General features: G+C 39.2%; 2 protein-coding genes and 1 non-coding gene across 3 annotated transcripts; 1 reads left to right on the top strand and 2 right to left on the bottom strand.

Moving 5' to 3' along the window:
- The first annotated feature begins 251 nt into the window (after positions 1-251).
- On the top strand, positions 252-3,893 carry LOC140822828 (benzaldehyde dehydrogenase, mitochondrial-like). Its single transcript, XM_073183731.1, has 11 exons — positions 252-429; positions 1,076-1,210; positions 1,350-1,492; positions 1,602-1,755; positions 1,852-2,081; positions 2,177-2,266; positions 2,379-2,552; positions 2,839-2,976; positions 3,098-3,235; positions 3,319-3,380; positions 3,487-3,893. Exons 1-11 carry the CDS (start codon positions 375-377, stop codon positions 3,758-3,760), a joined length of 1,593 nt encoding a protein of 530 aa, XP_073039832.1. The 5' UTR covers positions 252-374; the 3' UTR covers positions 3,761-3,893.
- A 3,680-nt stretch (positions 3,894-7,573) lies between these two features.
- LOC140824047 (uncharacterized) lies at positions 7,574-8,551 on the bottom strand. The gene has a single exon (XM_073185648.1). It carries the CDS (start codon positions 8,549-8,551, stop codon positions 7,574-7,576), a length of 978 nt encoding a protein of 325 aa, XP_073041749.1.
- A 2,130-nt stretch (positions 8,552-10,681) lies between these two features.
- Positions 10,682-10,787, bottom strand: LOC140824888 (small nucleolar RNA R71). The gene has a single exon (XR_012116505.1). It is a non-coding gene; the product is annotated as a small nucleolar RNA R71 (small nucleolar RNA).
- Positions 10,788-12,231: the final 1,444 nt, after the last annotated feature.

The raw sequence follows: 12,231 nt of genomic DNA, 5'->3' as shown, positions 1-12,231 counted from the left end.
TGGGATTGATGAGTGGATATAGTAGATGTCCAACAAAAATAAGTATTTATATACTTTTTTATTAATTAAAAGGGTAAAAATGTAAAAATACATTAAATATGTAGTAAAACCTAAGTTAGTGTTTTATCAGGTACTAAAATACAAAAAAAAATCTGTTGGATACTGAATCTTAAAGAAATCTTGGACAAAAATATTTTTCTACAAATTACCCATAATAAAACTTATCATCATTTTGAAATAACCAGGGAAAGTGACAAAAGCATGATGTGTCCACAATTTGCCTGTGTGTCAACTACGCTGATCCTAATCTACTCTTCACCATTTTGTGAGATCTAATACTACTCAGGAAAAGTTTTGGAAAACAGTGAAAGATCATGGCAGCTCGCAGAATATTACCCTTTTTCTCTCGTTCTATCCATACTTTTCTCGGTAATTTTCAACTCCAGTGAGTGTTTTCTGGGTTTTTTTCTTCTCTCTTTTTTGTTCCGATGTTCTTGGGATTGAAGATTCTTTTTTCGAAGATTCTTGATGAGGCGTTGTTGGGTTTTCATTAAAGTTGTAATAATTTTATTTTATATTGCCTGCCTTTTTCTCTCGGTCCTTTCTGGTTTGAGTTGCCTGTTTTGGTGGTTACCAATTGGAAAACTTAAATATATTGTACGAATTTGCTTCTTTTTCTGATATATAGATGAGTTGATCCACAAATTTCTGTTCATCATTTTATGAATTTACAAGTTATATTCAAGAAAAAATATTATTTTTTAATTCGACCCATCAAAACATTTAATCGTTGTTACAATAAAACAAAAGAGGGCAAAGTCTAATGTACAGTCCGGCCTTTTTTTTTTGAAGCACAGTCCGGCTTTTCGAGTTTTTGAAAAGTTCGTATTTTTATCTGTATGGTATTTGAATTTATGGCAGGAATGATGTTAGGTGAAACTATGAAGATATTAATCCTGTGAAGATCCAGTGTCTGTTTTTTTCACGTGAAGGCTGAAACAATTGAAAGATTTTTTTTTTATGCTTACATTATATAATATATATTATATTAATTGCTGACACTGTATTTATGCAGGTAGAAAATATGGCTTGGGGTGGAGTATGCCCAGGTTTAGTACAGCTGCGGTTCTAGACGAACCAATAGCTCCACCTGTTCAAATAAACTACACCAAGCTTCTGATCAATGGAAAGTTTGTTGATTCAGCATCAGGTTGTTTTACATTTCATTTTCTTTAAATGTGGCAATTTGATCGAGTTTTTTGCTATTTTGGTTTGCCTATCTTTTGAATTTTTAAACATTTGAGCTGTCTGGCATGTAAATAATTAAGTTGATATTCATTTTTGTCCAGGAAAAACATTTCCGACACTCGACCCCCGTACTGGAGAAGTCATAGCACATGTTGCCGAAGGAGACGTAGAAGATATTAACCGAGCAGTATCTGCTGCTCGTAAGGCATTTGACGAAGGGCCGTGGCCAAAAATGAGTGCCTATGTAGGAAATGAATCTTTATTTTATTTTTCTTTCTTGCACTAGTTTTGGTATATGAGATCACCTTTGATTGAAAATGTTATTTTACTGAATGGAAATGATGATGATTTAGGAAAGGTCACGTATAATCTTGAGATTTGCTGATTTAGTTGAAAAAAACATGGAAGAAATTGCTCAGCTCGAGACCTGGGACAGTGGCAAGCCATATGAGCAAGCTCTTAAAGTGGAACTTCCAATGTTTGTGAGGCTATTTCATTATTATGCGGGTAAAATTTAAATTCTAGCAAAAAAATTAGTTTCACTTTGCATTTTAGTGGAGAATGGGATGACTCAATGCATTTTATGAGTCTGAATATGTGTAGGCTGGGCGGATAAGATTCATGGATTAACAGTTCCGGCAGATGGACCGTACCATGTGCAAACTTTGCATGAACCAATTGGTGTTACGGGTCAAATTATACCTTGGAACTTTCCTCTTCTTATGTTTGCTTGGAAAGTTGGTCCAGCTTTGGCGTGTGGAAATACTATCGTTTTGAAGACTGCAGAGCAAACCCCGCTGACTGCTCTGTACGTTGCCAAATTATTCCAAGAGGTAGTTTTGGCAGGGTTGTGATCTTTTCTCCAATTTTCTTTTTTTTTCTCTCTCTCTCTCTCTCTTTTGACAGTTTGCGCCTTGAATTTTCACAGGCTGGTCTTCCTGATGGTGTTCTAAATATAGTCTCTGGGTATGGTCCGACAGCAGGTGCTGCTCTTGCAAGTCACATGGATGTTGATAAGGTGCGCCTTGTACAAGATTGTTTGGCAATAATGTTATTCTATTATTCTACATTGTCATCTGGCCCGAGTGGTTTTAAAGCACAACCTTAAGAATTTTGCTTCTTTTATGCAGCTTGCTTTCACGGGATCAACTGAAACAGGTAAGGTCGTACTCGAGTTGTCTGCGAAAAGCAATCTTAAATCAGTAACTCTTGAACTTGGAGGCAAATCACCATTCATCATATTTGAGGATGCTGATATCAATAAGGCAGTAGAGCTAGCACATTTTGCTCTGTTTTTTAATCAGGTAAATTATAATTACACTATCATCTGGCTTAGGAGCAAAACCCAGATGTTCAATTTGTTGGGGTCACGTGGTATATTGCACGTACTGTCATATGTAAATATCTATATGGTAGAGTATTCGGAATATAGCATATCTATACAATTTAAAATATTTGAGTTATTTCGTTAGTTCAACTATAATTTTTTTAGCATAATGCATACCTAGTCTCGGTCCTATACTTGTTGAACATGAAATGTATGTGTAAATTAGCAATGAATTAGTGGCTTAATTCATTAGCAAAACACAGGGTCAATGTTGCTGTGCCGGTTCTCGTACATTTGTCCATGAACGAGTGTACGATGAATTCATCGAGAAGGCAAAGGCTCGTGCAATTAAACGTTCGGTCGGTGATCCCTTCAAGAAAGGAATAGAACAAGGTCCACAGGTACATTTTCCGACAGAACCAAGAGACTTATTCGTTCTCTATATAATTCCTAGATTTATATCAACATTTGCTCTACATCTTGTGCTAAAATAGTGACATATTTTTCTTATGGCTGTCTTAGATTGACTCGGAACAGTTCTCAAAGGTTCTTAAGTACATAAAATCCGGAATTGATTGCAACGCAACATTAGAATGTGGAGGCGAAAGAGTTGGGTCGAAAGGTTACTTCGTTCAACCCACTGTATTTTCAAATGTTCAGGTGCTCTTGGTTCCCTTTGTTTTACCCAAAAGCAAGCTGGATAGAGATTGTTTTATTGATGCTCTACATTTCTATTGTTTCAGGACGATATGCTGATAGCCAAAGACGAGATTTTTGGCCCAGTTCAGACCATCTCCAAATTCAAGTAAGTTACGATACTCCAGTACATTTATGTCTGTTTCGAGTATGGTACTTGCATCGACAGCTCTAGAAATTTAGGCATAAATCTTTGTAATACCATTGCGCTATAGGAGCATGGAAGAAGTGTTGAAGAGAGCCAACGCGACACAGTATGGCCTAGCAGCAGGCGTTTTCACGCAAAATCTCGAAACAGCCAACACATTGTCGAGAGGATTAAGGGCTGGTACTATCTGGATTAACTGCTACGACGTATTCGACGCTGCGATTCCATTTGGTGGGTACAAGATGAGCGGCATAGGCAGGGAGAAGGGAATCTACAGCCTTCACAACTATTTACAGGTGAAAGCTGTTGTTTCTCCCCTGAAGAACCCAGCGTGGCTGTAAATGTACTTGCGCCATTTTGTATAACATCATGTCTCCGAAATCACGACAAGTGCTTCAAAACTTGAACTGAATGTGTGAACTAAATTTCGTTTTAACGTTTGAAAATTGAAATATATGGATTTTTTTTCTTCTTTTTTTTTTTTATTATTATTTTGGTTGTTCTATAACTATTTGGATCTTGATTTTTTTAACATTGAAATTGTTTTTAACCATTCAATTATTTATGTTACATTTTTTTTTTTACATTTTTTTAATTAATTTAATTTTTTGAACACATTTTGAATTTTTTTTGAGCTATATTATAATTTTTAATATTTTACTAATATAATTCAAAGCTATTTGAACATGCTCTATGATAAAATCTGATCATAATATATTTTTGAGTATTAGAAGGCGTAAAGTGATTGAACAAAAGAATCTCCATTGATGTAAGCTCGAAGCTACAGACGAGTACAAAGCAATGAAAGGAAACAAAATGTTCAATACAATTACAGTAACCGCTTGAAGTTATTTATATGTGTCCATGTATGTAAACAAAAAACAAAAAACGTGTTTCTTATTTAACACTTTTAATACGCCCCCTCAAGACGGAGTGTGAATGTTGTGAACACCCATCTTGGTAAGCAACATGCGAAAGCGAGACGGCAATAGACACTTAGTGAACAAATCTGCAAGTTGAAACTGAGATGAAACATGTAGAAGCTTGATAAGACCACGCTGTACTTTTTCTCTCACAATGTGGCAATCAATCTCGATATGTTTCGTACGCTCATGGAACACTGGATTGGAGGCAATGTGAATGGCCGATTGACTATCACAAAACAACACCGCGGGTTCACTATATGATATGCATAAGTCCTTAAGTACGGCTAGCATCCAAATAACCTCACAAGTAGCACCAGCCATAGACCGGTATTCCGCTTCAGCAGAGGAACGAGAAACCGTGTGTTGCTTCTTAGACTTCCATGAAACTAAGGACTCCCCGATAAGAACACAGTAACCAGAAACGGAACGACGTGTATCAGGGCATGTGGCCCAATCAGAATCCGAAAAGAAACTCAGCTTTAAAGATGAAGAAGAGGCATAGAACAGGCCCTGGCCAACTGTGCCCTTCACATATTTAAGAATGGAATACACAGCTTGTAGATGTGGTTCTCTTGGGCAAGCAACAAATTGGCTTAACCGATTCACTGAATAAGCCAAATCAGGGCGAGTGATAGTGAGGTATAATAATTTTCCTACTAATCTGCGGTATAATGAAGGATCAGGGAGTAGCTCACCATCTTCAATGCTCAACTTCAGGTTAACATCCAAGGGAGTTGAGCGTGGTTTGCAGTCCAGTAAACATGTTTCTGTGAGAAGCTGTAAAGCGTAATGGCGTTGACATATAGAAATGCCACTAGAAGATCTTGCTACCTCAATGCCAAGGAAGTACTTCAAATCTCCAAGGTCTTTCAACTTGAAACAACTGTCCAAAAATATTTTCAAATCATTGGCTTCCTTTTTGTCATTGGTGGCCAATACAATGTCATCAACGTAAACCAACAATGCCAAGAACGTACGACCTCGAGTTCGCACAAACAAGGAACTGTCAGCATGAGATTGAACAAAACCAATCCGAATCAATGTGGAGGAGAATTTGGCAAACCATTGTCTCGAAGCCTGTTTAAGGCCATAGATAGACTTGTGTAGTTTGCACACTGCATTATGAGGAAAAACCGCCCCCTTATGTTGATAACCAGGAGGCAAAGACATGTAAACCTCTTCAGAGAGATCACCATGCAAAAAGGCATTATTGACATCAAGTTGAGTTAGAGACCATCCACAAATTGAGGCTAAGGCTAGCAAAACTCTAACTGTAACAAGTTTTGCAACGGGAGAGAAAGTTTCAAGATAATCAATTCCCTCTTGTTGCGTATAACCTTTAGCAACGAGGCGAGCTTTGTATCGCTCTAGACTGCCATCAGCACGAAACTTAGCTTTGTAGACCCATCGACACCCAACAGCAGTCTTCCCAAGGGGTAGGGAAACAATGGACCAAGTTCCATTACGTTCCAACGCCTCAAGTTCAGTGGCCATGGCTTGGCACCATTCTGGTTTAACAACAGCTTGGGAAAAAGACTGAGGTTCAATGATAGATGAAACATTTTTTATAAAAGCAGAATACTGCTTGGATAACCGAGTACCACCAAGAACAAGAGACAGAGGATGAGCAGTGGATGAGGTGAAAGAAGAATGAGTAGAATAGCAATGATAATCACGTAAATGGGATGGTTTAGTACATACTCTATGTGACCGAGATGTAAGACCAGAATCTGACCGAGATGGAAGACCAGAATTTGTAGTTATTTCCCGTGCAATTGATTGCTGTGTGGGAAGAACACCATCAGAGAAGAAATCTTGATGTGGAAAAGAAGAGGTTGGCTGGTCCATAAAGGGAAAATGGTTTCATGAAACACCACATCCCTGCTAATGTACACCTCGTTTGTGAGAAGATTGAGGAGTTTATAGGCCTTGTAACCACTTGGGTATCCAAGGAAGACAGATTTAATAGCTCTAGGAGAGAACTTTGTGCGATGATTCAAGAGGGTAGACCCATAACACATGCAACCAAAAACTCTCAAATGATTATAGAGGGGTTTCTTACGGTATAGAAGTTCAAAAGGAGTTTGATTTAAAATTGGAGAAGAAGGTGTACGATTGATAAGATAAACAGAGGTTAAAACACAATCACTCCAGTATGGTAGGGGAATATTGGATTGAAACATTAAGGATCTTGCCACATTCAAAATGTGTTGATGTTTCCTTTCCACAACAGAGTTTTGTTGTGGTCTTTCAACACAAGAATGATAAGAGACAATTCCCTCGGCCTTATAGAAATCTGAAAAATTTAGTTCTGGAGCATTGTCCGATCGAACCGATTTAATTTTCTGTCCGAATTGAGTATGGATCATTTTGCAAAATTCTGGAAATAGATGCAAAACATCGGATTTAGATTTCAACAAATAAATCCATGTGAAAAGAGTATGATCGTCAACTATAGTAAGGAAGTATTTGTATCCCTCAATGCTCAGAGGTGTAAAAGGTCCCCAAATATCAATATGAAGTAGGTGAAAAGGACTATTACATAGTGTGTTTTGCGAAATAAAAGGTAACCTCTTTTGTTTGGACAAAGGACATATCGAACAATGCATTACACCATCATGCTTTAAAGAATTATCTCCAAAAACATTCTCTAAGACTGACAGTTTAGGAAAAGAAGGGTGACCCATTCTATAATGCCACAATTCTAATTTTGAAAAAGCAACATTACAGACTGTTGGAGAGGAACTGGAATGACATGTGCTGGACTGATGTTGTGGGCTGGAATGATGTTGTGGGCTGGAATGATGTAGAACGTACAGATTTCCCATCCTGCTACCCATCCCAATCATCTTGTTCGTGGTAAGTGCCTGAATAAAGCAGGAATCAGAAAGAAAATGAACCGAGCAAGGAGTGTGATTAGTTAACGAGCTGATAGAAAGCAAGTTAAAACTAAATTGAGGGACGAACAACACATCATCTAGATACAAATCAGGAGACAATTGTACAGAACCAATGTGTGTGGCATACACCACTGAGTTATTAGGCAAAGTAACTCTTGAGGAAAATGACTTGCTCGATGAGAAGAAACTCAATGAACAACAAATATGATGGGTAGCACCTGTGTCCAATACCCAACGTGTGCTGAGTGAAGGGTTAAGACCAAATGCCAAAGAATAGTTACCACTGAAACAAGAAGCAGAAGGTCCAAGTTGTTGTGTGTCAAGTGCACTAGTATGACCAAGTTGAAGCTGTGAACTCAAGAAAGCAATGAGCTGCCTTGCACTGATCAGGATTCAGAGAACTCGCCATTGAATTCATTGAGGGAGCAGGTGAGGTATGTGCTGGAACAGGTGGAGTATGTGCTTGGTTGACATGTATCTGCCGACCACTGCCTAATTGTAGTTGTTTATATTTTGGATGACCAACCGGATAACCGTGGATTTTGTAACACTTGGTAATTGTATGCCCTGTCATATGACAATGAGAGCAGATTGGCTTGTCACCAGAATTGTCTTTAACATATTGGTTTCCTTTAGTCATAGCTGCCACGGAAGACTGATGAGTGCTGTCACCAGAATTGTCTTTAACATACTGGTTTCCTTTAGTCATAGCTGCCACGGAAGACTGATGAGTGAAGGAATATTGATCTGCAGAAGGACTTGTAATGTCTTTGTGGATAGAACGTTGCCGCTCTTCCTGAACAACTAGTGAAAAAACCTTAGAAATCACAGGAATTGGATCCATCATCAAAATTTGGGCACGAATCTGTGCATAAGACTCATTTAACCCCATTAAAAATTGCATCACACACTCTTGATTCTGATAATTGACCCAATCCTTCATTGATCCGCAATTACAGACAGATACAGGATGAAAATCCTTCAACTCATCCCAGAGAGTTCGTAATTTGGTGTAATAAGCGTTGATGTCCATGGATCCCTGATGTAAACCAGTTAAAAGCTTCTTGAGCTGGAAAATTCTCGGAGCATTGCTCTGGTGAAATCGATCTCTCAAGTCGATCCAAATTTCAGATGCTGTAGGTATATACAGAAGACTATTCGATATTTCGCGGCTAACGGAGTTCAAAAGCCACGAAATAACCATGCTATTGCAGCGATTCCAAGCTCCGTACAACAAATCATCCATCGGAGGGCGTAGATAAGCCCCATCAACAAAAACGAGCTTATTTTTGGCTGTTAATGCCATTGAAATCGCGCGACTCCAAGTATTGTAGTTAGTACCTGTGAGTGGATGCGTTGATAAGGGGTGTTTTTACGTGTTTATTGCATTAGTTTTAATTGTGTTTACATTGTGCATGCATGCATTTCATTTACTTTTTGTTCATTTTTTAGTAATTAATTGCTTTTGATTATGTCTCACTTGGGCATGATGAATTTGCAGGAAAAGGAGCCGGAAAACCAAAAAAATTGGAACCAAAGTGCCAACTCAAGAAACTGAAGTGCAGCAAGGTCGGCGCTCGGACGGTAGTTTTCTACCGCCCGAGCGCGAGCATTGATCACCAAAAGAAAAAATACAGAAGAGTCGGCGCTCGAGCGGTAGTTTTCTACCGCCCGAGCGCGAATGCTGCATGTTACGAGGTTAATTACAGAGAGTGTGGCGCTCGAGCGGTAGTTTTCTACCGCCCGAGCGCCATCTATTTTTGGCAAAATATTGTGTGCGATTCCTTACCTTATTTTGGAGAGGAGAATGATATGAAAAGGGGCTTGGCCGATTTTTGGGGGGATTCAGACATAATTTTGAGAGCACAAAGGATTTTGGGAAAGCTTTTGCACTTGGATTGAAGATTCAACGGTTTCCGGGCATCGTTCTTCGCAGATTTCGTCACGCCTAGTATTTCTAGTTTAATTTCCTTTGTTTAAACATTGTTTTGCTTATTTTAATTATGAATTCTAGTAGCTAACTTCAATTATTTGTTGGGATTAAAGGGGATCCTACCCCGAACTTTTAGTTGGTTAATTTATATGTCGGTTTGTGATTTATTCTTGATTATTCTACGATTTTCATTGTGTCGTTGAGCGTAGCTAACTTTAACGACTATTTTATATCACGAGTGAGTTCGAGAGAAAAAACTAGTGATAGGATCGAGTGGTGTAATTCGCGGATCTACAATTTGCATAGATATATGAAATTGGATACGTGCCGATAGTCATAGTCCTTAGGGTCGAAAACTAGGGGGTTTCATTAATCGAAATGCGATTCATTCTTGATAAATAATTAAAGACATTTAATTACTTCATTGAGTGAATTAGTTTGACATAGCTCGAGAGAGTGTGTTCAATTGAATAGGAAATCCTGTCGGAAGCGTAGAACACAACCGAACGAATTAATAAATTAATAAGGGGTAGGTGAACCAGAATTCCCAACAAATTCTTTTATCATTTGAAATTTAATCCATTGATTTAGCATTCATATTTCATCAATTAATCTTTGATCTTGTTTAATTAAATTTTCTTGAATTTTATTAGTCATAAAACAAACAATCAAATTTCGTCGCTAAAGTTTTAATAACTAAAATAATAATTGTTAAATACAGTCTCCAGTGGAACGATACTCGTATTCATATACACTATACTATTACTTGACATCGTGCACTTGCGATTACATTTTGAGCATACAAAATCATATTTTCTTGGGGAATTCATAGTGCAAGTTTTGCTCGATCAAGTTTTTGGCGCCGTTGCCGGGGACTGTTAATCTACAATTATATTTTTAGTTATTTTCTTTAGTGTATTTTATTTTTACCGAACTAACACTCCATATTTTAATTCAGATATCTCTTCCGGTGCATGCCAAAGTCACTTGACTTGGAGCTTGAGTGTGACCCTGAAATTGAAAGGACTTTCCGCAGGCGAAGACAACAGCAAAGACTTAAGGAACTGATGGAAAGGCACGAGCCAGAGCAGGAGGCGGAGCGCCAAAACGAGAGACGAATTGAAATGCCACGCCGCATACCCATGTTAGAGTATGCCCAGCCTTCTTTGGATGGTGCACGCCCCAGCATTGTGAGGCCGATTGTGCGGGCAAACCAATTCGAAATAAAACCAGCCATTATCCAGATGATTCAGAACACCGTCCAATTTGGAGGAACTGCTGTGGACGATCCAAACACACACATCGCGGATTTTCTTGAGATTTGCGATACTTTTAAATTTAATGGAGTCTCTGATGATGCTGTTAGACTGCGTTTATTTCCTTTCTCTTTGCGTGATAAAGCTAAAGCTTGGTTGAATTGTTTACCTGTAGGTTCGATAGCTACATGGGAGGACATGGCGAAGGCGTTTCTCATCAAATACTTTCCTCCATCGAAGACCATGAAGCTGCGGGCAGACATCACAACATTTGCTCACTTCGATCAAGAGTCACTATATGAGGCATGGGAGCGTTTCAAAGATCTATTACGAAGATCCCCACATCACGAGTTGCCACTTGGGTTAGTCGTTCAAACCTTCTATTATGGTTTGCTTACTCCTAACCGTACTATGATAGATGCTGCTGCGTGTGGGAACCTGTTGAGGAAGACTGCGGAAGAAGGATATGAGTTGTTGGAGGAGATGGCTGCTAGCAGTTATCATCCTCAATCTGACAGAAACAACCAGCGGAGAAGTGCAGGAGTGCACCAGGTAACTGATTTTTCTGCTATTACTGCACAACTTGATGCTTTAAACAGGAAAATAGATGGCTTGAACTTGGGTGGCACGGCTATGCGTTTGCAAGAGGTATTCTATGAGAAATGTGGAGGTGAGCACTATGTGAAAGACTGTCAAGATGACAATCCATTCTATGTGCCCGAAGGAGTACCGGTGCATCAAGTGGGAGTCCAAAACCGCCCAAGGCATGACCCTTATTCGAACACATACAATCCTGGGTGGAGGCAACATCCTAACTTCTCATGGGGCGGCCAAAACAGTCAAACTAGACCGCAAGGAGGACAACAATATGGCAAACAACCAATGTACAAATCCGAGCCTCCTAGAGAAGAAAAGTCCAACTTGGAGCAAATGATGTCTAAGTTTATTTCATCCACTGAAACTAGACTTCAAAATCAAGATGCGTCGATTAAGGGGCTCGAAACTCAGATTGGGCAATTGGCCAAGATGATAGCAAATCGAGAGCCGGGCACCTTGCCAAGCAACACCGAAACTAATCCAAAAGAGCAAGTGAAGGCCATTGAGTTGAAGAGTGGAAAGATTTTGGAGCCTAGAGAGAGAGAAAAGCCAAGTATCGGATGAGCATGCTGAGGCGTCAAAAAGTAAGTCATCTAACTCTACACCAGCACCCACGGCACATCCTAAGATTGTTATCCCCCCGCCTTTCCCTGCAGCATTGAAAAAGGCAAAACTAGATGCACAATTCGGCAAATTTCTTGAGGTGTTTAAAAAATTGCATATCAATATTCCCTTTGCCGATGCTTTAATGCAAATGCCTAGTTATGCCAAATTCTTAAAGGACATCTTAGCTAACAAGCGAAAATTGGAGGATCACATGACAGTGAACTTGACTGAGAGTTGCTCTGCTTTGGTGCAAAACAAAATCCCACCGAAGCTAAAAGACCCAGGGAGTTTCTCTATTCCTTGCATGATTGGTGATGTTGTTTTTCATAAAGCATTATGTGATCTTGGTGCAAGTATTAACCTGATGCCATTTTCTGTGTTTAGGAAACTTGGGTTGGGCGAGCCTAAGCCGACGAGGATGTCCTTGCAACTGGCTGACAGATCGGTCAAGTACCCCCGCGGAGTGATTGAGGATGTGCTAGTGAAAGTGGACAAATTCATTTTTCCTGCCGATTTCGTGGTGCTCGACATGGAGGAGGATACCGAGATGCCTCTCATTTTGGGTAGACCGTTCCTTGCAACTGGCAAGGCGCT

The sequence above is a fragment of the Primulina eburnea genome, chromosome 2 (assembly GCF_022965805.1).
Source record: "Primulina eburnea isolate SZY01 chromosome 2, ASM2296580v1, whole genome shotgun sequence".
NCBI classification, from domain to species: Eukaryota; Viridiplantae; Streptophyta; class Magnoliopsida; order Lamiales; family Gesneriaceae; genus Primulina; species Primulina eburnea.
This window is presented reverse-complemented; position numbering and strand designations above follow the sequence as displayed.